Source organism: Columba livia, chromosome 13 (assembly GCF_036013475.1).
Source record: "Columba livia isolate bColLiv1 breed racing homer chromosome 13, bColLiv1.pat.W.v2, whole genome shotgun sequence".
Classification (NCBI taxonomy): domain Eukaryota; kingdom Metazoa; phylum Chordata; class Aves; order Columbiformes; family Columbidae; genus Columba; species Columba livia.
In genome coordinates this window covers 6,302,042-6,327,916 of record NC_088614.1, presented here as the reverse complement: position 1 = coordinate 6,327,916, position 25,875 = coordinate 6,302,042, and the positions used below count along the sequence as shown (strand labels likewise).

Genomic DNA, 25,875 nt, shown 5'->3' with positions numbered 1-25,875 from the left:
GGCAGGCAGCAGCCGTGGTGGCACAGCTCTTGTAATGGTGTCATTTCACTGCTTCACCCCGGCGGGCACAGGCGGAAAACCTCACCTGCTCCTGCCCCGAGATGCTGCTGCTGGCGCGCTGTGCGCATCATGCTTGGTTAATAATATATGTCGGAAGGGCGTATGTCAGTGGAATTTATTTAAAACAAGGAGGATCTGACAGTCCGAATGCTTATCACGCTCCACCAGTTAAAGACGGGCCTGGCTTTGTTTAAAATTTGCTCCTCTGTGGTGGAGTGGCTGTCCCCAGGGTGAAAAGACCCCCCAGCTGGTGTCACCCTCCATCCCTATGCCACCAGACAACCCTGGCTTGACCTTTTCCTTACCTCCTATGAGAAGGGATAAACAAATGCTTCCTTGCCTCCCTCGCAGGAGGGCTCTGAGGCTTACAGCACAGTGGCCAAGGGCTGGGAGGTCGGTGGTGTGGTCCCGGTAAAGGCATGGGGGTCCCAGGGCCAGTGGCAGTAGGGACCATGGCAGGAGGAACGCAGCGCCCAGTGTCCGCTCTGCCCAGGTTTGATACGAGCATCCTATACCCCATCCCTGCTCCGGGCGTTTCTGTCTGGTTTGGCATTGATGCTGTGAGAAATTATCAAATATCACATAATGGATTGCTGGAAATAAGCACCTCCTGGCAGCCGGGGAGCGCCTGCCGTCTGCTTCGGTTATGCGGCTTGCAGGGCAGGGACTTCTCTCCGTACACGGAAAACACTGTGCACATCTGTGCTGCTGCACAGATAATAATGAAACTGCGGGTCGGAGCTGGTCCCAGCTGCGGTGGGGGGTACGGGGCCGTGCCATGGGGTGATGGTGCTGTGGGATGGCTGTGCCTAGCAGCATAGAGGGCTCGGGGCAAGCACATGGGGCAGATCTGGCAGGATGCTGAGCACCGCAGTTGATGTTGAGCTCTAGCTGTCTCTTCTCTGCAGCCTCTTGGCTCCTGCGAGCGGGTGATCCCCATGCTGGGGTTAGACGCATTGTCAGGGCAATCTGTGAGGCGTTCACACCTCAGCTCCACCGTGTAGAAACCCCCTTGACGGCGAGCAGAAAGACCGTCTGCCTTTGCCAAGGAAATTATTTGCTGAGCTGTACCGAGCCTCGCAAGGTCACCGCCTTCCCCGCTCGTGTTGGGCTGGGGGCTCTGCCTTCTGCTGCCTCTTGCCAACAGAAGACAACAGACTTTCTCCAAGCTGTTTCTTCCTCGCTAACACAGTCTCTCCCAGTAGGTGCTGGGGGATCGTGCCATTTCCTTTCATGTTGTCACCTTTTGGGTGTATTTTTGCGTCCTGTCGCAGCAAGATGCAAACAGGAGCTCGGTGGCATCGTGGCGGTGGCAGAGGAAGGTGTGTGGGTGGCAGGAGCGGGAGGTGGGGAGCGTTTCTGCTCTGCCATCCGGTAACTGCCCGCGCTGGCGGCAGGGGACTGCCGTAATGTGCAAAGCTGGTTCCTGGCACACCCTGAAGATCAATAACCTACTTAGTTGAAAGTTTGCTGTTGCTCTGTTCCTCCCCTCATTTTCTCCCTTCACTGATGACAGTGCTGGATTCCTTTCTTGCACATGCTCTCATCTCCTTGAAGCTCTCATGAGCCTTGTGCTCCATTGCAGTTGGTTTGCTCAGGTTTTCCAGCTGGTTCTTGTGCCACTTCCTTGCTAATTGTTGCTGCTGGGGCTGTGAGCTGGTTTCCTGAGCCGACACAGAGCCATGCAGTCAGGCTGTTGTCCGTGTCCTGCTTTCTCCCTTGTCCCATCCCTGCCCAGGCCTGGCTTTATGATTCCTCCTGGGTGACAGGCAGGAGGATGGGACTGCACCATTGCTGCCAGTGCCAAAACAAGATTCTCCAGCCTGATGAGATCCCCTCACTGCACAGTCTGTTTCCAGCCAAGGATGCTCTACAACCTGATGTGGGACAGGGCCACCCGTGGTGGGGCAGGAGGTGTCTGTCTGCATCAGAGTCACAGTGCTGGTACCTGGCAGTGTCCCCCAGCTTCTCCCTTCACATGCTTGGAGAAATACTGCTCCTGCCATACAGAGCAGAGGTGTGGAAGGGGACATCAGGGGACAGCAGCAGCTTTCCCTGCTTTCGGCCATCCCAGCCATCTCTCCTGGAGCCACTCGCATCCAGAGCAGCTCCTGAACATCACTCTGCATCAATCAGCTGCCTGTTGGGCTCCTCTGGTTCTACAGGATCTGGCTTTTTACCAAGAGGAAGCTGCCAGTGCTCCTCCTGCTCCACAGCCCTGGATGCTTTTTCTCTTGGTCTTTTTTCCCCTTTTTGGCAGCCTGGGGATCTTGCTCTCCCTGTGCCTGGCTCCAGTGTACAGGAAAGGGTTACAGCTCTCCAACACCGAACATTTCAGTTTGCTTTGTTTGGTGCGATGCATATTTCATATGCTCAGCTTCCCAGCTGGCAGAGGCCTGGAAACCCTGCGAGCTGTCGAGTATTGTCTCTCTCCTTCTTTATTTGTTTGTTTGTTGGTTGTTAGATTTTTTGGGTTGTCATTTTTGTTGGATTTTTTTTTTCGTTTCCAAATTGCTTGCGTGCGTGAAAGCCAAACCCCGGTCCGTGACAATAGGGGTCTATCAATAGATAAATGGTTTCACAGCTGTATCTAATGCTGTGCTCTAGCCAGGGCTTTTATGGCGAGTAATTTGCTCGTGATGAGGCTGTGAAGAGAGCCGTGCGGGATGGATGGGATGCAGGAGCTGGCAGCAGGAGGATGCTGCAGCCATGGGCTTTTCTCCCCCCTCAAAGGTTGTAATTATCTTGTTGTTTATCCATATGCAAGCTGTCGTCCTGGATGGGAACCGGTTCGGCTGTGGCCATCCCTCCCGAAAGCCACCAGCATCTCCTGGCCTCTTGTGCCCGCCCCCCCATGGTGTCTCTGCCATCTGCCAGCACTTGCTGGTGGTGCCAGCACCTCCGCGGGTGTGGGGGCAGCTGCCTCCATAGAGTCACAGGATGGTTTGTGTTGAAGGGATCTTCCCAACTCCCCCAGTGCCACCCCTGCCATGAGCAGGGACATCTTCACCAGCTCAGGTTGCTCAGAGCCCCATCCAGCCTGGCCTGGGTTGTCTCCAGGGATGGTTCATCCACCACCTCTCTGGTCAACCTGGGCCAGTATCTCACCACCCTCAGGGGCAACAATTTCTTCCTCACCCCTTGTCCTATCACAACAGACCCTGCTGAAAAGTCTGTCCTCATCTTTCTTATGGGCCTCTTTTAAATCTGGAAAGGCTGCACTAAGGTCTCCCCCGAGCTTCTCTGCCCCAGCTGAACACCCCAACTCTCTCAGTCTGTCCTCCCAGCAGAGCTGGTCCAGCCTCCGATCATCCCTCTGATCATCCGTCACACTTTGTTAACGCTGGAGGTCTTGGCTGTTGATGTCCCTGTGGAGGGGAGTAGGAATGGCTCCACCTCACTCACGTTCACCCCAGATCTCTGGAGAACCGGTGCGAAGGTGCTTCGTCACCACTGGGCTGCCAAGGTTGTTTTGGAGGCTTTTCTATCCCAACCAGCCCTCAGCCTAAAACAGTTTGTTCTTCATCCTTAGTGCTCCTACACTTCAGAACATCTCCCAGTGGTGCAATTTTCCTTGGTCTTGTCCTTGCTGCATCCCATTCTCATGCACTGGTACATCCCACAAGTCTCTGGATGGTGACCCCCACCTCCAGCATCCCAGTTCCATCTCCCATCAGCAGCTCGCTCCGTATGTGCAGGACGTGCTGGATGGTGCTGAAGCCTCATAGGATGTTTTCACTGGGACAGAAAGTCACTGATTCAGGATCAGACTGTTACTTGGGGTGAAATTCAAGGTGAGCGATGGAGAGCTGAAGGCTGGCTGGCTACCAGAGGCACTCATGGGATGCTTTGGGATTCATCTCCTTTGTCTGGGTCTTCATCCACCTCACAGTTCTTGCCCTCAGCCCTGTAATCTCTCCCATCAGTAGCCACCTCCCAGGCAGGCAGCGTGGGGAATGTTTTGTACAAGGCAGCCTGGATTAGATCTGGAACATTAATCCTCAGGTTTTCTGGCACAATCCACCTTTGGAAAACTCACGTTGTGTTTTTTCCCATTTTCCATTTGCTTCTGCTTCTTCCAAAAACTCCTTCCAAAGCCCTTGCAGCGTTGGATGCTGCAGTTGTGTATATTCCAGTTACAATTTCTGTTTCACCATGTTCCTCTCATCTCCTCAGTGTCTTGTTTTGTGTCCTGCCCAAGTAATACAAGTTTCTCCGTTTTGTTGCCCAGGCTGCTTTCATTACTTTGTAAACATTTTAGCTGCTTCTCATTGATCACATCCAGTTCCTCGGTCGGGCAGTAATTGCATTCTCATATGTATTTGTCTCCTTCCTTCTTTCTGTCTGTCCTCTGATTTTTATTTTTTTTTAATTTGTCGCCATAGCTGTATTTTATTTCTTCCCAGTACTAAAAGTGGAGGCAGAGATTGTTTGCATCATGTCCCCTTGTTTCTCAGCAGAGAACTTTTCTTACCACAGGAACAGCCTTGATCCCAGAAGACTATTTCCTTGCACACTCAAACTGAATCTATCTCTCAAGAAGAATCCTCTTTCCCTGAGTGCTTCCTTCGAGTGGACTTTTGCCACAGCACCCTCAATGTCCTCTATTAATCTCTTTATTATCATTTTGTGCTTTCATTGCCCCTTGTAGGAGGAGGAAGACTTGTGACACATGTCCTTGGTCCCCTTCTCCAGGCTGGCAGTCTTGGTTCTCCTAACACAAGGGACATGGGGCGGGTGAATTTCCTCTCTGTTCATGGCTGGTTTTGGTCTTCAGCCCTTCTGTCTCCTTACCTGTACCGGGAGAGCCTGGGACGCCAGGGCGTTTGTGTTTGGTGCTGTGAGGTGTGGGACGGAAGCAGGGTTTCTCCCCACGCAGTCTCTGGTGCTTGTTTCTGCTCAATTTTTGCAACCTCACATCTGAGTAGTCCTGAGCTGGGGGTTCAGCCCACGCACTTAGAACCTGCCTCCTCCCGTGATCTTGGGGGGTCTTGTCCAACCAAAATGATTCCGTGATTCTGTGATGTGCTGCTTGGGCTTCCATCAGGTCCTGGAGGCTGTTGCTGCTGTAGCACATCTTGGAGATGTTTGCCAAAGAGCCCTGGATGTGGAGGGGGAGATGCAGAAGCAGAATCCAGAAGAAAAAGGGACAATCTCTGCCAGAGGGAGAAGACACTGGCTGCTGCAGCCTGGTTCAGCACGAGGAAGCAATTAGAGGTTCTCGGCAGCGCAATCGTCTGCAGTCACAGCACATCCCAGCCTCCCTGACCTCGGCTTTTAAGCAAGGCTTATGAAAAGCGAACCGAAGGTGGGCCACTAATTGAATCCTTGCCTGGTCCTCTGTCTGCCCCTGAGCACAAAACTGGGGCGGGCGCTGCGAGGGCATGTCAGGAGCTTTGCTCTAATGAGGAGAGCCGAGGGAGTGGGAAGATGTGCTGACATCTCACCTCGTTTATTATCTTCTGAAGCCTGCAAACAAGAGGGATGAGAACAGTGGTGTGGAAGGCTGTTGGCGTTTCTGGACTAGTGTGACATGTCTAATTTATGGTGTTAATATAGATCAAGAAGTTTGGGGTCCATGAAGCAACTGTGGGGAGGATTGACCTTTCCCAAACTTAGGTTGTTTTCTGTGGTTCTTTTGGGATCATCTGGAGGTAATCAGCCTGGTGACTTCTAAAAATCAGTATTGCCTAAAAATGTGTATGCTCGCTTTTGTTTTCAGTGGAGCAACATTTGCTGTAAGTAGAGGGTTGGCTTTTTTGAAAGTAAATTTCAGTGTTCCAGCTCCACTGTGCACCAGCCTTGCTTTTAAATTTATAGCCTTCCAAAATGAAAAGTAAATTGATTGTTATTCCCAGCCCTTTTATAAAAGTTAACATTGCAAAAACAGATGTGAAATGTGGCCTCATAGATTACAGTCTGGGCTTGGGGTTTTCTGATCAAGGTTTGGTGTGGCTTTTTTTTTCCTTTCTCTGTGCTGTGTCCCTGAGGAGCAGAAATCTGCCTTTTTCTAGCAGGAGGAAAATTGTTCTGTGCCTAAATTGCCTCCTGCTTGCCTTCTGCAGGATGCTGCAGGACACGGAGCTCGGAGGAACGATAATGCTTTTACAGAAACACACACCGTAGCAGGGAATTTTTAATTATGAATGTGCGTGAGAGTTCAGCTTGCCTGGGAATTGGGTGATGCTCTAGAAGCCTTGAAGCTCTAGGACATCCATTCAAATACAGCGCATAGAGACAGTGATTAAAAGGCACTGCCAAGCGGATTATTGGGCTCCAGGCTCCTTTTAGGAGGCAGGTGAATGTGTCCTCGTCTCTCTTGTCACCCACCACGCCAGGATGGGATGTAATGTGAGCCTTGGGCTGGAAAAGCAGGGTCTGAGCTGTCAGATGCTGTGTTGGGGAAAGGCTTTGCAGTATCGTAGTGCTCTCTGGGCCCCCTGAAATCTTGCAGGGGTCAGTGGGTGGTTCTGTGAGGGGCAGGGAGCGTGCAGCTCAACCTTGGGGTGCTTGGGGGGAGCTGGGATGGCTCTTCAGGCTTGGTTATGTTATTTTCCATGGTCTGGTATGCTTGAAAAACAAACAAAAAAACAGAAAAAAGTAACTACTCTGCAAGAACTGCTAAAAGGGCTCCATCGCTTCCATAAACCTCACGCATATCAATTATTGCCTTCTATTAGTCGCTTAAAAGGCTAGGTTGCTTAATTATTTTGATCACAGTAATCACTTATTTACAAGGTGGGGAAAAATGCCAAGTGCTTCCAAGCGGGGCAGCTCAGGAGGAGGCAGGGCTGCAGAACTGCCGCCTTCCTTCCCCAAATGAAATGGGTTTGCTGTTACTTGGTTGTGTCAGTGATGGTGCCTGGCCCGGGATGCTGGGAGCTGCCTGCGGGGAAACTGTTTTTTTATGGAGCAAGGACAGCAGAGGTTCAGATTATTATTTTTAGGGGGAGGGAGGAGTCCGGTAGAAGTTAAATGTGTCCCCCTGAAACCGACTGTTTGCAACCTGATTGTATTTGGACTTTTTTCCTAAAAGCTTATCTGCCTTCCTCCCAATCCTATAACAAGTTTATCACCTCCCCATACAAGCCTCTCCTTCCAGCTTTCACTCTGTGCCTTCCACATGTTTCTGCTTCAGAATCCACAGTCCCTCCTCTGCTTCCCAGCAAAGGACGCCGGTCCGCACCCACCTCTGTAAAAGCCCCTAATTCCATTAGAGTCCATTACGAGCTCCTCTCCCACAGCTCCCGGAGGAGCGCGGGGCAGCAAATATCAGAGACCGCAAGAAAACAAATGACCACTTTGAACAAATCCCAGGGCTGCTTGCCAAGCGGGGATTCCCAGCTCTTTACAAACCACCCTTGCTTCCTCCTAATAAAGAGGTAAAATGGAAGCAGGGAAAATATGCATTCTATAATCACCCAGATTTAGTCCTTCAAAGGATTTATTACAACCTTTTATTTTCAGGCGTGGAAAATGTAATCTTATCTAGTACGCCGGCTGGCCCAGCTCAACTCACCGCGTCAGTTTTACAGCGGAAAGCTATCAAACAGCAACCTTCGGGGCCACGCTGCGCCAGGGTGTTAAAGTTGCTCGAATGCATTAAAGCAGTTGAAATGTGCATTAAAATATGGCACTAGGAGCAGAGGATGTCTGTGCAATTAGCAATCTGAAGCTTTCAGCAGCTGCTTGCAACGCTGATCTGCTGTATCAACAACGGGTGCCACTGAGATTTGATGGAGAAAGGAAAAACACGGTAGCCACACTGCTGCTGCAAAAAACAAACGCTTTCCAAGTGGATTAGCAGCCAGTGAGCTTGGTGTACGTGGGATTTCAGCAGGGATCAGATGTAAGAGGTTGTAGGAGATAAATGCCTTGAACCTTGAATTTTAATTTATGCTGTTTGCAAGCAGCAGAAGCTGCTGGCACTGGGGTGGTTTGTGTCCCCTCTGCTACACTGGGGAGCAGTGCCAGTGACACTTCGAGTTCAGCAAGCAAAATCCTATTAAGATAACGTCACGGCCTTTCTGTTTTACTGTTTGCAAGCCAGCCATAACATCATTAAATTACACAACAGGGAGGTGCCTGCTGCCAAGGAGCTCTGCTCGAGATAAGATGTGGGTTGAGCCGCTGCCAAAATTGGAGCTGATATGACAAGAAATTTGGAGGCAGTTCAAGGCTGGGTTTGCACAAGACGTCGCAGTGTGCAGGTGAATGCTGTGCAGGATGGATCCCTGGGCAGCTGCGCTGCTCCGCTCCGGGGCACGGCGCGGGGCTGTGCTGGTGGGACACGGTGTGACACAGTGCGACACCTGTGCAGGGCTCCATGGGGCAGGCTGGGGCTGAAGGTGTTTGGAGTGGCCCAATTTACACCCATTCTTGTGTTCGGTACCAAAAAGCAGAAGACAAAATCTTGGCAGGAGGTGGAGATGAAGCTCAGGCAGCTGTTAGCGGGTTCTTGCTGGGCTTCCCTGAACCCCGAGTTTCTCTGTGCTTGTGGATAGTCTGGTCTTCAGGCTCCTTCTTGCAGATCCCCAGCACCATCCTCACCTTGTCCTTGTTCAGCTAAACTCCTGTTATCAGCTTTAAGGACTTTTTCTCCTGCAGCACCTTCCAGGGAGAGGGGATGATGCTCGGGCAGGGCTCTGGGGGCTCAGCCCAGCCTGGGACACAGTGAGGGATTTAGGTGATTCTGTAGAAAAGCTTGGGCTGTATGTGCACAGAGCACTGTGTCACCCCCACCCTCCAAGACAGGACATCAGGAAGAAATGACATCAAACAAAAATTGTGCCTTAAAAGCAGCTTTCTAAGCATTTCCCGTTAGAGAAGCTTTGTTTCCATCAAAGGCTGTGCGGAGACACAAGTCTGCCCTGCTCGGGGATTCTGCCATTCCTGCTTTCTCTCATGGCCGCGTTTCTGGCATTGCTGACTTTTGGGGTCCCAGGTGGATCTCGGCCGTGTTGCAGCGGCTTGGGTACAAAGCGGCTTGATGTTCCTGTTACTGGAATGTTCTCTGCAAAGGGATGGAGCGGTGTGTACAGGTGCATCTCACAGCAACCTTCCATCCCCACCGTGGCTTTGCATGTCTTCCCTGCAAAGAACTTGAGGTTAATGCTCTCCCACAAGCGGTGCCACATTCATGCCTCTCTAGTGCCTCATCTCTTAGCCAGCATTCTTATAATTATATATATATAATTACAGAGTCACGTACATGCAGGGGAGATGAGATATTGTGCCACATCAGGCACGTCTGTGACCTTCCCGTGATTCCCCTGTTTCCATAACAGCAGGATATTTGTTTTGTTGCCATAGAAAACCTGCTCGTGCAGGTTTGCAGGATACCAATTTGTCACCACAACCATCGCCTTCCCGTGAGCCTGAGAGGAGCCACGAGTCCCTGAGAACAAATCAGGTGGTGTTTCCTGCCACCTCCTTGGGGAGAAAAAAAAAATAAAGTGTTACGCTGACAGTTTTGGAAAGCAAAGGTTTCTATCTGTCAACAGAGCAGACAGCAGCATGGCCCAGTCATTGAGGCGCATTGTCCCCACCTCCCCCTGCCTTGCGGTGGGCAGGAGGACAGTCCCATCCCTGAGGACACATCTAGGATGAGCAGTAGTGGTGCCTTCAACATCAGAGCAGGACCTGATCTCCTGGCTGGTGTTAAACAGGGGTCTGCGTGTCCCTTCTCTGCAGAGGACAGAGCTTCACCCTTACCAGCCCAGCAACAGGTTTCCGCGAGTGCCAAGCGTGGCAGCTGGTGGCCGGTGTCCCCTGCGGCTGTTTCCATGGGTGAGATACCCACTCACCCTTTCAGCTTACAACCGTTGCTGCAAAATATAGGGGCCTGGAGGGCAGCAGTACTCTGGGGACATACACGGGGATGAGGGGGGTCTTTGGGGATGCAGCCTCTGTGACCAGCTTCATCCATCCCCCAAGAGCGCTTACCGCAGGGAAGGGTGGTCTGGCCAAAGAGAGATGGGAGACGGGCACCCTGAGCGGGTGGGTGCCCCGATCGGGGTGCCTGGAGGTTGCAAAGGAAGCTCTGTGATGCCCCAAAGCATCCCACTGCTTGGACTATGCCGAGGTGCCGGGGGCAGCAAGTGGGGATGGGGGTTTCCCGAATGATTTCCTGAGGCTGGTGGGTGCTAGGGTGGGAGCAGGTGCAGAGAGCTCTTGTGAAGCTGGTCTGCATCAGGCCATCCCGGGCTCAGAAAAGACCATCCCTTTCCCAAGAATATTTACTGCATGATTGCGTGCAAGAGCTCTCCTCTGCCAGTGGCTGGGAGGTGTCAGCCCACCAGGACTGAGCAGGGTGTTGGGTTCTTCTCCCAAGGAACAAGTAATAGGATGAGATGAAATGGCCTCACATTGTGCCAGGGGAGGTTGAGGTTGGATCTTGGGAACAATTTCTTCCCCAAAGGGCTGTCGGGCATTGGAACAGGCTGCCCAGGGTGGAGTCACCATCCCTGGAGGGGTTGGACAGACAGAGATGAGGTTCTCAGGGACATGGGGTAGTGTCAGGGCTGGGTTAATGGGTGGACTTGATGATCTTAAAGGTCTTTTTCAACCAAAACATTTCTATGACTGTGGTTCCAGGATGACAGTTCTTGTTTTCATGTAATGTGGATGGATAGTTTCAGGGCTTTTAGATATCAAAGGCACAGAGGTGAGCCCTTCCACCCAAGGAAGAAGGTGCTGCTGTGGGCAGGCTGGCAAAGGCTGGAGGGCACACACTTGGGTCCTGCTTGTCCCCACAGCCGTGGTGCTGGGGACAGGTGGTGGAGACAATGTGGCTGCAGGGACAACTGCTCACATTCATGGTGTCACTGCTTGTCCTAGGTGACCCCAGGTCTCGAGGAACAGGAGGGGGAGCTGCTGGTGAAGGGACCCTCAGTCTTCCGTGAGTACTGGAACCGCCCCAGAGAAACTGCAGATGCCTTCACGCCTGACGGCTGGTTCAAAACAGGTACTGCAGGGGAAGGGGGAAAGGGGAGCTGCTGTGGCTGAGACAGCAAGTTCTCGGAGGAGAACTCTTAAGTCTAATCCTGCCCACCATATGGGATAATAAATTGAAGGGGATACCAGGCTGAAGACCGTTCCTGAACGGAATAGATACGACAGGGCATGAATGTTCATGACATGAACCTGCTGGAGAGGGGACAGAGGAGCCACAGAAATGATCAGAGGCTGGACCAGCTCTGCTGTGGGACAGGCTGAGAGAGTTGGGGTGTTCAACTGGAGAAGAGAAGCTCCAGGGAGACCTTATTGTGGCCTTTCTGGACTTAAAAGGGGCCCATAAGAAAAATGGGGACAGACTTTTTAGCAGGACCTGTTGTGATAGGACAAGGGGTGATGGTTTTAAACTAAAGGAGGGAGATTCAGGCCGGACATGAGGAAGAAATTGTTGCCCGAGGGCGGTGAGAGCCTGGCCCAGGTTGACCAGAGAGGTGGTGGGTGAACCATCCCTGGAGACATCCCGGGCCAGGCTGGACGGGGCTCTGAGCAACCTGAGCTGGTGAAGATGTCCCTGCTCATGGCAGGGGTGGCACTGGGGGAGCTGGGAACGTCCCTTCAACCCAAACCATCCTGCGATTCTGTGATTCTATTTTCCATTCCCCTCTTTTACTGTGTGTCAGCAGCACCATCGAGTCTGCAGTCAGGCTGGATTTCTGATACCTTCTGTGTAATCTTATTTATTTGTGGTTGTTGAAGAAGCTGTGATTTATTATTATTGTTATCCCGAAGCAGACGTGGCACTGCCCTGCTGGCAGTGTCACCACGGGTCCCCATCCCGGGTGGGTACCGCAGGCTGGGACTCGAGCATCATCAAGTGATGTGCGGGGTGCAGGGCAATCAGCTTTAAATTTTTTTTTTCGTCAACACTCCTGATGAATATTTCAGATGCAAAGGAATAGCATGCATTAATTATTGCAAAGAGATGTCTTTAGGAGAAAATGATTTTGAAATTCAGTTTAATTTCATTGTAATGCGCTGCAAACAGGAAGGGAGTATGTGTGTTTAATTGGCTCTCGGGGGTAAGGCCGGGAAGATGGCATGCCTTTGTCACAGGCCATTAGTGATACAGACTGCATAATGAGAGACTACAATCAGCTCACAGCTGCCGGCTCCTACGGGGAGAGAATGATATTAAATAGAAATCAGTATAAATTAAACTTAACCCTTTCGCTAGCTGAGCAAAGCTCAGAGCTGGAAATAAAGGGGGAGAGCAGAGGCAGGCGTGGGGGGCTCGGGCTGCATTGGGGGGTGCCTGGCCGACCCCTCCAGCAGCAGAAACCCGACCAGGCTGTGTCCGCAATGTCCCCGAGCTGCTGAGGGAGGACAGAGAGCTTTTAACCACATTCCCCCACTCTGCCTTTCTTTCCTTTCATTCCGCTCCTGACGGCTTGCTCCGTCTCTCACGGATGTCGTGTTGATGGGACTGTGTTTCTATGTTTTTCCCAAGCCTCATTTAGCCAGCAGTGCCGTGAGCGAGCTCTGTCACCCCTCACTCACCCTGCGTGTCCCCACCACGGTGACAGCCTTTTGAGATCACTCGGAGACAGCAAATGTCCCCATGATGATCAAAAACCACTTCAGGGAGCCGGGGAGGCTGTGTCCCATCACAGCAACTGGGATCTGGAGGGTGAATTGCTGCCACTGAGCAGTGGTGAGTAACTTTGGAGTGGAAACCACACTGGCAGAATCCAAAAAAGGCAAATCCTGGATGCTGCCGGGTGATAATCCGTGATATCAGCCCCTTGCAGGTCGTACAGGTCAGTGCTTAAAGGTGAGGCCGTGTGCATATGGTGCTCCCAAAACCCTGGCAATGGTGTGTCTGCCTCTGTGCTAACGTTCCTCTCCCTCCTGGACTCTCATGTGTCCCCACCAAGTGACCTAAGGTCACCTAAAACCGTGATGGTGTGATTGCAGGCGGTGGCCGGGTCCCCACATCCCCCAGGGACATGGGGAATGTGCACCAGCTGCGACAGGGACAAGGTTTGGAGAGCATGAAGGTGGAGACAGTGCAAATACCTCCTCAGCTCTCATAGTTAATGGCAATTCAGCAAATGAAAAATAATTACTGCAAGGGGAACCCTGGCGTGTTGCTGGTGCTGCTCCTCGTCGGGGACGTGTCCCTGGCAGGTGTCTGCTCGAGGGTGACAGGGCACATGGGGAGGGGTGTCCCGCGGTTGACACTCGCCAAGCTGTGCAATGCAAAGCTCACCAAGGATTCTTTCGTTTTTAAGTCTTTTCTGACTGCGTGTGATTTATTTTCCCAGTACCTTCCTCAGGCCAGTTCTGTTTCTGGTTGCTGTTCCTGTAAATTGAGTTATCATGTTTCTTTTTTCCAGAGAGTGTAGGAACCGAAAAAAAAAGAGGCAACACTTATATGGCAGTAGTCATTTTCCTTTCTGACTGACAACCCCTTTATTAAAATCTCCTTTTCTCCCATGAAACTATCTTCCCCAAGAAAACAACCTCATGTTGAGCATTGGGGAATGGTTGTTCCCTCCATGATAAGAGGAAAAAATAGCGATGCAGCCTCTGGCCACCCGCACTGTCTCACAGCACAGTCCGCCAGCTCCCTGCTCACTTTCTGGGGAAATCTTGGAAAAACCAGGCGCTTAGTGCAACCACTGCAAACCCATGTTTTCTCCCCCAGGACGAAAGGCAAGCGCTGTGTGTCTTGTGCAGAAATCCCTCGGCAAACGTGCCCAGTTTGTACCTTCAGTTAGAGAAGGAACAAGTACGAGTGTATATGTTATAGGAAAAAATAAGCAGATAAAAAGGCACAATGCTGTGGTGACTTTTTGATGGATTCAAGCTTGTGTCTCTTTTGTGAAGCATCTGAACTCATGGTGTTGTGTAAGTGATTTACTGTTGCTCCCGTCCTCTTTATTCCCTCCGATTTGCACCATTGTCTGCTGATTTCTCTGTCTCTCTCATTTCCATCTGAGTGAATTTGATTATTTTTATTGTATTAACGCTGTTGACAGAGCTGCTTAGATCAAAGTCCCCTCCAGGCCTTTCCAGGGACACTGCTGGGTATCCACCTGCTGTCACACATCCAAGTGGCACCGAGCCCTGGGAGGCCGAGGCAACCCCAAAGGAAAAGCGCCCGCGGCCGCCTGTCCCCTGCTGTACCTCCCCAGCTGTCCTGAGCCCCGTGAGGTGACAGGCAACCCCCGAGCACATTCATGTGCTGCTGAGCAGGAAGGAGGGAAGGAAAACAATAAGGAAGGAAGACATTTTTGGTGCTGAGGGTAGTGAGAGCCTGGCCCAAGTTTCCAGAGAGGTGGTGGATGAACCATCCCTGGAGACATCCCAGGCCAGGCTGGACGGGGCTCTGAGCAACCTGAGCTGGTGAAGATTGACTCATGGCAGGGGGTTGGACTTGACCTTCAGAAGTCCCTTCCAACCCAAACTGTTCTATGATTCCCTGAACAATCACCAAGTAAACCCCAGGAGCTGGAGGAAGCAGCAGACAAACACCAGCTTCTCCGGCATCCTGCTCCCTGAGCTGTATTCATCCATCCCAGGCATACGATGCTGGTGTCACTCAGGCTCTGCCACTGTCGCGTTGCGTTATCTCTGCCCAGAAGGGAGCAACTGAGCACCTTTGGAGGCATGAGGGAGGGGATGGAGAGTCTAGGAGGGTGACGGAGCTGCACGTGGGGCCAGGCCAGGGGCTTCTCTGGGGGAATGTGGCAATTCAGTGGCGTGCACGGGGCAGGGATACGATCAGAAGGCAGACTTCTCCCTGAGGGAAGGCCAGCTTCCATTCACATTTGCCCATACATCCAGAAAATTAGAATCTGGTGTATTCAGGGAGATTTATTTTCAATTACAGGTTAAGGCTGAGACATGAAATAGCACTGGGTTTGAAAGTAGTGCATAAATCCTGCAACAAATCCATGTATCTCAGCTCCATATAATAAGATTTTATTGATTGCTATATTGTATCTGTCAGAATAAAACTCTCTTAATGCACACATCAGGATGGAGAAGATAGAAAGCTTGTTGGTAGTAGAATCTGATTCAAGAATCAATGCACTTTGATTAATATGTCGTTAAGAAAGTAAGAGTTATTTAACTTGTTTGATGCACATTTCAAAATGATGACTCATATCTTTTAAGTTTATTTCCTTAAGCTGCATTTTCAAAAACAGCCCTGTAGCTGTTTTTCACAATGCTAAGTCCTGGTTTATCACTGACTTTTTGTTAGATCCTTTCACTCAGGTCACAAACCCCCCAGACTCCCAGTAACAATAATTCCTGTGGCCCAAAAGACTTCCTATATGCTGTTGTTGAAGGCTTTAAAAGGAAACCAGAGTGGACCTTCTATCTCTTGATGTTCTGCAATGAAAGAAGAAGATCCAGGGGAAGAGAAAAAAAAATTGAATAGAATAAGACATCATGAGGAGAAAGGAGAAGCAGCTGTCAGTTCTGACAGGCTGTGGGATGCTGCCAGGCTCGGGTAGAGCATCCAGCTGCGGTTGCTGAACGTGCCGCTCTCTCAGCTCAGGCTTTTCCACGGTGATCTATGAACTCAGGCACCAAGGACAAGCCATGGCTTAGCCGGGAGCACCCTGGGCTGCTCCGAAACGGGACCAGCTCTTTCTGCAGTTGTGAATGCCCAGGCAGGGGAAGAAATGTTTGTAGGAAGCCTCTGGGCCAGGTCATCCTTGGCCAGACACAGCCCATTCCTGCTCTGGGGCTGGTCCCCAAGGAGAAGGGGCAGGAGAAGTGACAAGTGACATGCAGCCCGTCCCTCCCTGGCACTTGTTTGTCCCCAGAGACAAGCAGGTATTTCCCTGCCAGGGGAATTGCTTACATCCGTGGGTGTAGCACCGACACCTGAAACAGAAAGTACTTTAGTCTGATCAAGGCAGATTATAAATAGAAATGCATCTCATTAGCATCCTAATCTGCAGGTTTTCTGTTTGTTTGCAGTGTCTTTCCTAGTCACACATCCCGTTAATGCAAATTCTTTTTTTAAAAAAAATTATTCCTTCATTATAATGTGTTGCAGATGATGTGACTTAGGGTTTGGTGAGCCCACAGGGTGAAGCGTTGGCTCCCTCCAAGGCTGAGCTGAGGAGCTGCTTTTTGAGTCTCTCCTAGTTTAAGCTCATGGGTTGGACAGGATGGCAGCACTCACCCACGTTCCTGCAAATTACATGGAGAGAGGCCAAAAAAAATGCCAAGCATGCTCCAAACACATCTCCACGTGCTGCTTTAGGAAGGATTTGATTTTCCTCTGGATCTCATGGGCCAGGACAGGGGCTGTGGCACAACCGCACAGCCTCTCTGGTGACACCAGCCCAGCCCTGTGCTGGGCTCACGTTTCCACCCAGCCCTCGGTTAAGAGATGTTTCTAGAAGTAAAAATGTGAAGATGGCGTGGTGCTTAGTGTATCAGCTGTGTGTAAAGATTCCTTTATAATCTCAAAATGTTCCTTATACACACATGCTTCTAACATGGTGGAGTGAGAATTCACTTTTTCTGCATCCTGCCTCAGTGTTTATTCTTTCTCCTTGAGCAATAAGGGGATAATATCAGGTTTGCCCCAGGGCTGGAAGTCTTAGGGTCATCAGGACACAGCAAAATGAAACCCATGTATTTCCTTGACTGCTCATGAGACGGATGTTTTCAACAGCTCAGCGTGACGTGGGATTTTGGTAGCTGTAAATGAGCGCAGCTTTTGGCACAGAATTTGCTTCTTCTCTACAAAGCTCTGCTCTAGTATCAAACACCTTGGATGCCAACCCTTCACTTGTTCGAGAACCTCTGCTGTGCAGAGTCCAGTTTTCAGAGGCACAGAGCGATCGCAGCCCAGCTGCGGGTCAGTGGGAACAGCAATTGCCCATATCTCCAAAATCCAGGCTGTTCCCTCTCAGTCTGTATTTGCTTTGACTGTTGAGGCTGTTTTTCTGGCAGCGCTGCTCCTGCATCCTGGAGGGACAGGGGTTCCGACCGCTCCGACTGACTTTTCCCTTTTGATCCGAGGGGCTCATGCGGGGAGTCCTGTCCGCAGCTCCAGCTGGGTTGTGTTGTAGAGATGTCAAGCCGAGCTCTGCAGGACTCTCAGAAAATCTAGCGGGAGAATCACAAGCTGGCAAGTTAAGAGGAGAAGAGCAGTGCTGAGCTCAGGATGTGGTGAAGAAATGGGCTGGACAATCATGTTTCTTGTGGAGCTTGGCAGAGCCTGTTGGCTCATTGGAAAGACTTGCTTTTAAGTGTCTCTTTACTGCTATATAAGTAGCATGTTCCTTCCAGTGCAAAATTAAAAACATGATAGGGCAAGGTCGTGTCAAATGAGCAGAGTGAGACCTCTGAGCAGTCGGGCGGAGTACGGGGCCGTGGTCCCAGTGCAGCTGCTGTCAGAGCATGTGTGGGCTTGAGTGTGGCTGGGTTGGGGCCCCAGGGATTGTCACTGCTCCATGCTAGAGGTTCAGGTGCTGTGAACCTGAGTTTTTGGTGTGGCTTTACTGTCACTGATTGTCCTGTGGCCGCTGGACATTGGGAGGTCCCTTCAGCAGGAGAGATAAATGCAGTAGCGATTCGGGGGTGGATTTACTGTGCCCCAGCAGAGACCATCAGGGTAAGAAAGGTAACAATTGAATGTTGAAGTGATCACCCCAAGTCCAAACAGCATTCAGCTTTTCAGATGCCAGACTGGCAACTCGCTGCTCCAAACGAGAGCTGTGATCTGTGTACAGACGGTTTGTGCTTTGCTCCTGTTCCTCGCCAAGCCCAGCTGCTGCTGCCCAGCCTCATCCTGTTCAAACCACCAAGCCCAGCCCTTGGGATGGAGATTTCACTCCAGCAACAATCTGGCAGGAGCTAGACCTGCTGGTTTGCTTGCTCAGAGCTCTTGTAGGAGCTTCACCTTGCAGAGGCCAGGGGCAGCTGGGGCAGAGAGCTGGAGCCGCTCGGGGGGATGCTGAAGCCGTTGTGCTGTGGGTTTTGAATTTGATGGTCCTGTGGGTCCATTTCCCAGCTGCTGCACACCCTCATCGTGTCCTGGTAGGCTTTTTGCCTGGTATCTCATACCAGGAGTTTCCCCTGAAGCAGCACAGGTTGGGAACAGGGCTTCACTGACCATGAGGATGCCTGTTCCACAAGCTCAGGTGGTGATGGGGAGTATCTTCGGTTCTGACACTTGCCTGTTGCCAGAGATGGCCAGCTCAAGAGGAAATCTGTTGAAAAATAGACTTCCTTGCACCTTTGGCCACCTGTCATTTTTCTGCCTTATTTTGTGTCCTCAGCTTTCCCTTGCTCCTCGTTTGCTGGGTTTCCTGTTGCTCGAGGCACTCTGCTGGTGCCCACACAATCTGTTTCACTTGCTGAACAGTTTTTGGCGTTTGATTTACATAACCCAGTGCAGCCCTAAGTGGAGCAGGCTCGGGGGATTGCACAAATTGATTATGGCTCATAGGACAAGCTGGGGAACTGGTGGCCTGATTTCCATCCTTCCTCAGCCCCAGAAGGCGAGGGGTCCCTTTTAGGAGGGGTGATCCAAGACTGGGTGCCGTTAAGTGTTGAAGCTTTTGTTGGGTGTTTTGTTGGGCTGGTGGCGGTGTTTGGAGAAGAGCAGAACACTTCTGGCTTCGGGAGGCTCTGGCACGCACCCTGCACTGGGACAGAGCTGCCGAGATGCGATTGCTCCAGGCTCTTTGCTTCCAACAATTCTCATCCCTCTAGGTTTCGCTCGAGACAATTGAGAACATATTTACTTACGACTAATGGCATTATGCTGTAAGCAAAAGTATAGGCTTCTGTATATTTAAGCAAACAATTTCAGGCAGATAACTTTCCCCAGATCCCACCACTGCCTCTCTTAGTCAACAGCCTCGCGTCGTTATCTCTGCTTTATTTAATAATTCGTCTCGCCAGAGACCGGGACAAGTCATGGCTCAGAAAACAAGAGGTACTGCTCTCTTTAGCTAAGGTGTAACTGATCCCTCAGCTGTTCTGCAGAGGGCAGAACCCAAAGCAGAGTGGTTAAGTCTCAGATTTTTATTATTGCAATTATTATTTTTAGCCATGCACGCATGGTTACCGTGCTCTTCCAAGTTTCGGCAGCTGTGTGGCAGCCGCGTTCAGCTGGGCTGCCACACCTTGGAGCATTTACTTATTTATTAGTCTTTGCATTTGCTTTTTCATCTTGTTGTCTGCAGGGATTTCTATAAATATTTAAATGCTAATGTGAAAAAAACAAATAAACAAACAGACAACGTTTTTCATTTTTACTTACCCATTTTCTTTTCTGTCTTGTCCTCTGGGCAAACCCATCTGCAGTAATTCTGGCTGTACGTTGGGGGGCCTCCCTCTGCCCAGCCTCCTTGTTTCATAGCAGTCACCCCGGAGTTCCTGCTGAGGATGGGTGACCCTACCAAGTCTTGTAGAAACCTTCAGAGCTTTTTGTGAGGTTTATCTGCTCTTTCCTGTGAGCGGAGCGTGGCACCCTTGGGGCAGGGTGTGCAGCCTGGGGGGTTCAGCTGCTGCTTGTCCTTCAGGTCTGGGATGTGCTGAGGGGTTTGGGGTTCCTGGTCGTGCTGAGCTATGTGGGCATAGTGAACCCTGAAATGAGGGGCGGCAGCTCTGCCAGGGGCAGGGCAGAGCCAGGATGCTGCCAGAATCCACTGAGCTCCGATTTTCTGTTAATCCACTTGGTGTTGTCCTCTCCTGGCCGAAAGCTGGTGCCCAGGACTTTGTCTGCTGGCATATGGGGGGGCTCTGACACCAACCCAAGACCAGGCTGGAGCACTCTGTGAGGCCCTGAAACACTAGTACAGAGATGAGCTTTTGTATTTGCTGGCCAAAACCCACTGGCCATTTGGGCACACGGGGAAGCCCATCTTTGGGGTTGGGAGGGGATGTGGTGGATGGTGCTTTCCAAGCTCCCCTGATGTGGCTGCAGATGAAGCTGAAGCTGTTCATCTCTGTTCATCTCTGTTCATCTGAGGGTTTAGAGAGCTGCCAACCCCACTGCCAGCCTTAACCCATCAACTCACCTGGAGCCCCCTGGTCTGTGCAGGAATGTGAAATGTTGCCAAGGATGAATGAGCTTCGCATTTCACAAAGAAAGAAGCTGCCAGATGTGTGTATGTTGTGTGCACATCTGCAGACATCAGAGATCCTTCAGCCTTGACTTCGTGTGCAGAACCCCAAGCTCCAAACTTTGGTACACAACCAAGAACCCACCTGATACATCCACCACAACCTCACTGCTGCAGTCTCCTGGCTGGTTTTATAGCCTCTTGGACTGAAAATAACCTGCATCTTTCCTATCTTGTAGTTCCCTGTGCTTTTTACCCTTTGGAACATCAGTTCTTTGACACCAGTCTGCCTAGACAATGCCCCCTCGGGGTGAATTCTACTTGAAGAATGGTGCAGCAGGACTGAGCATCACAAGGGGTTAATTTGGCCCTGCCTAAATCCTGGCTGGCCTTCTCACCTGTGCAGAGCATTCTGATTGAGCAAGGTGGGAAAGGTCCTCTTGAGCAGAGCGGGGGCTGCATGGGGTCATGAGCCACTTGCTGCAGTCGGGTCGGGGTTGTGGAGCAGTGCACAGCCAGGGGGACTCACACCAAACAGGCTTCGGGAAGGTGAAGGACATGGGACGTGTGGGCAAGACATGTGAGCATCGTCCCGACTTCTCACCTGAGGTTTGATAAACTCAAGGAAGCTTGAAAAAATACAGCTGTGAGAGGAAGGTATCACAGATCTATCAGCCTACACAAGGGGTGGCTGCTCTCCTTGTCTGATCAGCTGCAGGTCCCCGAGTCCCCTTGTCCCCTGGCTGGAAGCAGAGTCAGGAAGAGTGCTGCTCGGAATTACTGGGTTGAAATCAGACTTGTCTTATCTGCGTCTTCCACCTCCCAGGTATTGGGAGATGCTGCCGACGTTCCCGGCGCTGCTCCGTCTCCCGCTCCGCTGGCGCAGCCGCACGGCGTGAGCAGGAGTGCCTTATTAGCACAGCTCTTTGTGAGATGCCCTTGAGTGATGCTTTTTTTTTTCCAGGTGTAAATGCCAGGGGAGGCTGTACTGGTGCTTCACATTCTTTCATCTCGGCAGGGTTTTGCCCTTTCTCCCAGCGTGGCTCTGACAGCAGGCTCAGTGCTGCTGCCTGCAGAATACAAACAAACTTCTCTGCTGCAGAGCATGACGAGAATTCATTCCAGGCTGGGTTTTTATTTTTTTCTGCTTTTCTTTTTCCCTTGTGCTGACCGCTCCAGGGGTTTCTGGAGAAGTTTGGAGAGCGGGGAGTGGGTTGGTTAACCCCCTCTCTCATGGGAGCAGGCAGATCAGGGGGACTGCAAAGCAGCTTGAGGCTGCGATGCAGTTGCCACCCCAACCAAGTCAGGGAGAGGAACCAACCCATGGAGACATCTGTGTCCCTCCAGCTCTTAGTCGCAGCCATCAGGGCAGTCGGAGGGCCTGTTCCCTGCTCGCTGAGCACGCAGCGCCTGCCATTAGTGCTAATGGGAGTCAGGCACGCGCAGGGAGCGCCGAGGATGCCCCTGAGCTGCAAATCTACTCGGCAATTTTATTATGTAAATAAATGGTGCTTGCACATACACCTGCTGCTGCTGCTGCTGCTGGTGATGTTCATGGCAAGTTATGTAAACAAACAGCAATTCCATTCTAATAGATTTATTTCCTTTCTCGTGAGCCATTAAATTACCTCCAGATTTCATGCAGGTAGAAATCTCTAACGGCGCCGAAATCTTGCTCTGCGTCTGTGGACGGTGGCCCGCAAAGTGTGACAGACACCTATTACTCCCAGATATTGTTTTAAGGGGGAGGCAGGGGAGAAACCTGTATCATCCTCAGCATATCAGGGTCTTTGGACGTCCTCTCTTCTCTCCGACAGCACCTGAGCAAACAGGAGCTCTGGAAGTTGCTGGAAAGGGAGAGATGGTTTCCACATGAATAATTGGTGCATTGTTAACGTGTGTGTGTTTTTTTCAAAGAAGTTTCAAACTCTTCCCCTCAGGAGCCTTTGGTGCATTATTAATGATCACGGCACACACCAAACCCTCGGTGCACCACAGCGGAGCAGTGCCCTGGGGCAGCCCCGCACCCCTGCGGAAAATGACAACTTAATTTTGGTCATTGTGTTTCATGAGCCCAGGGAAGGCATTTTGCTGGTCCGAGTGACCAGGTGAGGGCAGATGGACTTGAGGTGCCACAAAGAGCTGCTCCACTGCTATGACAGCATTGGTTAAAGGTTGGACTTAATGATCTTAAAGGCCTTTTCCAACCAAAATGATTCTCCAGCCAAAATGGCCCCAGAGGCAGCAGCAAGCCGGTCCTTGGGAGCTCGGCAGGTCTCACCATCATGGTCTGCACAGGATGGAAAAGTGGTACAAAAGCACAAGTTCAAGATTTCAACTTCACACCCTGGATCAGGATTAACAGGAACTTTGTCAGGTCCTGTTGTAACTCAAAATGTGATCCAAGAGCCTGTGCAAGGGTCAGGACCAGGGCTTGGCCCTGGCTGACTTTGATGCTGGGGACTGCAGAGGAGTGCAGGGTTTTCCTGCTGTGTTTCTCTGCCAAAGCAGTCAGGGACGCCAGGAGCCGCAGGGAGCAGAGGAGGAACGGAGCAAACCCCGGGAAAGCAGCCTGATAGCAGAGAACATGGGTGCTGGAGTGCTGGGGTTGGATGGGGGCGAGGAGCCTTCAGCAGCCCAAGCAGTGACCTGTGAGCTGGAACACGCTGCTGCACAACCGACCTCTGCAAAGGAGCCAAACTCCAGAATTTCAGAGCTGCTAATTACTGCTAATTAGCTACAATTTGTGCTCATAACCTCTGTTCTTTGCCAAGATGGCTGACAGCAGTGACAAACATTATTCATTTCCATGCAATAAATCAAGCTAAAGTTGCTTCTGTATATTTAGCCTATCATTTAGCATTTCATTAAATAGATACGTGCATATACATCATCATTGCTGCGGCTGTGTCAATCCCCCTCAGGAACTCGGCTGCCTCGATCAATCCCAGCAGAGCCATGGGGATGCTCCACATTCACCATGTGCCAGGTTAGCATCTCACCAAGCATCCATCGGACATTGATAACTCAATGGCCAGTTACGCACCTGATATTCAACCAGCAGGTTACTGGCAGCAATGGTACAGTTGCTCCTCCAGGGACATGTGGAGGGATGAGGTCTCAGGTTGGAGTCCGGGGTCCAGTTCTGGGCTCCCCACTTCAGGAAGGACAAGGAATTGCTGGTGAGAGTCCGGTGGAGGGACACAGAGATGCTCAGGGGTCCAGAGCATCTTTCTGATGAGGAGACACTGAGAGAGCTGGGGCTGTTCAGCTGGAAAAGAGAAGCTGAGGGGGATCTTATTGATGCTGATCAATATCTCAGGGTGGCTGTAAAGCAGATGGACCAGACTCTGTTCAGTGGTGCCCAACGACAGGATGAGGGGCAATGAGCATAGACTGAAACATGGGAGGTTCCATCTGAACATGAGTAGAAAATTCTTTGGGGGTGCCAGAGCCCTGGAACAGGCTGCCCAGAGCAAGTATGGAGTTCCCACTGTTTGATGCTGGCCTCTGCTCAGCTGGAGTCAATGTTCGCTTCCACTGTAGGGAGAAGGAAAGAAAAAGATGTGGCATTAAAACCAGCCTGGAGCTACAAAGAGTAGAAGAATTCTGGCACCAGAGTAGGTATATTTCTTTATTTAGTGCTGAGAAGCCTGTACACGGCACGTAACAGCAGCTGCTGCCGCCATGCAGCCCCAGCAGCACCAGGCTTTGCTCTCCGTGCTGCTGAGCAGGGCAGAGCTGGGAGCTTTGTGCTGGAGCTTTGCTAATCCAGCCCTGTGGTCCAGCCCAGAGCTGGAGCTCCCTTTCCTTGCACAGGACATGAACTGGGGTTCAGCACAGGTGCTGCTTTGCTGCAGCGTCTCCTCACTTTGCTCTGTGCTCAGGGAAGGGCTCTGCCTCCTGCTGCTCCATCACTTTCTGGTTGGGCTGCCCGGACCAAAGGGCTGACCAGAGCAGCTCCCATTTGCCCAGTGGCACCTTGCGTTCGGTGCCCTCCCTCTCCGAGTGCTCCATAAATAAATTCCCCTAGTCCATCCTAGCACACTGTATCAATCTTGTTTAATAGACTGGAAAGCTTATTGCATGGCGGCAGGTCGCAAGGAGTGTCGAGGTGATGGATTGCGCCTTCCCGGAGTCGAGCGTCGTTGATGTATAATGAAATATTTATGATTTATTCCAGCTAATAAACTGGAGTGAAGTGTGTGATGTATGTGAGCAGATGGGGGATCTATTGATGCAGTTTTCATTGCGTGGGGGGAGGGAAAGGTCTATGTCCGTAACGGAGATGTATCGCAGAGCTTCCCATCCCTCTGCCCAGCACAGCGGGCACTTGGCCGCAGGGAGGACAGATTCACTAATTCCTATAGACGACCTTTCACACTCACCTCTTCATAGTTTTTCCACCTCCAGCCTCCTGGCTCCACCGTACCTGTGTTACCTACAAAAAAATAACTTCCCTGGATTTAGGAGACCAGTGAGACATTGAGCTGCCCTGAAAGGGGTAAAACCTGTGAAAAGAAGTGGTCCCACAGCTGCCTTTGGGCAGTCAGGGTGACCGTCACAAGCCTCAGCTGCGTCCCAGTTCAGCTGTTCATGCTGGTCAATCCTGGCACGGGGACTGAGCCATAAAACCCTGTTCAGACAAAAGGGGTTCAAGTCCCCAGGTGTTTGCTCTGCTCTCTGAACTGGTGAGAGTATCAGGATGAGGCTCAGGGTCTTCACCACCTGCCCAGACTGTTGGACCAGTCCCACCTAGAAAAGAAATCATCATCTTCATCAGTGATGTGTGTCTCTTTGCCAGAGGGTGAGCTCTGCCTCAGCCTGCGATGGACCAGGAGCATCAAGTATCATTACAGGAAAGCGGGAGAGAGGCAGGAGTTAATCCCAGGGCCGAGCAGAGACGGATGCTCAACCTCCTGCCCACTGCTCTGCAGTGCGAGCAGCCAGCGAGGCCACTTCGCATCCCACCAGCTGTTCCCATTTCTGCCTAATTAAGCCTCTGGATTGGTGTGCTTTGAGATCCTCGGCTAAAAGGCATCAGAGAAGGGCAAAGACTGATCATTCTGACTGCCTCCCTGTGAGCTTCCCGGGGCTCTGCCAGCTGGGAGCCCCAACACGACGCGCTCATCTGGTGAGAGCAGCGATTCTCCAGATAAAGGCAGAGTGGAGGAATGCAGGAGGGTGAGCACCTCGCCTCATTGAAACGAAATCTCTGGAAATGAGGGATTGTGGTGCCAGGAGAGCAGCTGACAGCAGGGGATTCCTCCTGGAGTTTGGGAAAAAAAGCACAAAAAACTTAAAGTCTCCTAAAAGAGCAGGTGTGAGCCCGGCAGGAGCGTCAGCAGCGTGGCAGCAGGGCCTGGCGCTCGCTGCTGCTGGTGGCACGGAGCTGGGGGCACCCTGCTTCCCCCGGTACCCCCTGACAGCCCGACACCAGCTGCCGGCACCGGGAACGGGGCTGGCTGGGAGTTGTTTTTCCACTCAGTGCAGCTGGAGCGGCCGGTGCTGATTTCTCATGGTGGTGATGGGGCTGGTCCAGCCCCTGAAACAGCAGAGCTGGCCCTGAGCTGGGCTGGGGACATGGCCATGGGACAGCGTCCATGCTGCAGCAGGATGCTTCCTCATGGACCATCCAGGGTCTCCAGGGCACATTATGGGATGTGAGCGAGGTCTGCTGGCCTCTGCAGATGGCCCTGCCATCCTGCCCCATCCCGGGGAACTGTCACCAGATGGGCAGCCACACAGG

General features: G+C 51.6%; 1 protein-coding gene and 1 long non-coding RNA gene across 14 annotated transcripts in view; one reads left to right on the top strand and one right to left on the bottom strand.

The window, feature by feature from the left end:
* Nucleotides 1-25,875, top strand: part of ACSF3 (acyl-CoA synthetase family member 3) — a 59,878-nt gene that overhangs the window by 22,948 nt on the left and 11,055 nt on the right. For 10 of the 13 annotated variants that reach the window (XM_065028753.1, XM_065028751.1, XM_065028746.1 and 7 more), the window contains one exon: nucleotides 10,900-11,026. In XM_065028753.1, the coding sequence (XP_064884825.1) occupies nucleotides 10,900-11,026 (127 nt within the window). Of the gene's footprint in view, nucleotides 1-5,107; nucleotides 5,369-10,899; nucleotides 11,027-25,875 lie in introns of those variants that run through there. The other 3 variants (XR_010465905.1, XM_065028754.1, XM_065028757.1) reach the window with 1 other exon arrangement.
* Nucleotides 21,708-23,793, bottom strand: LOC135575338 (uncharacterized). The gene is made up of 2 exons (XR_010465908.1): nucleotides 23,173-23,793; nucleotides 21,708-21,973 (listed from the first exon to the last, which is right to left on the bottom strand). It is a non-coding gene; the product is annotated as an uncharacterized LOC135575338 (long non-coding RNA).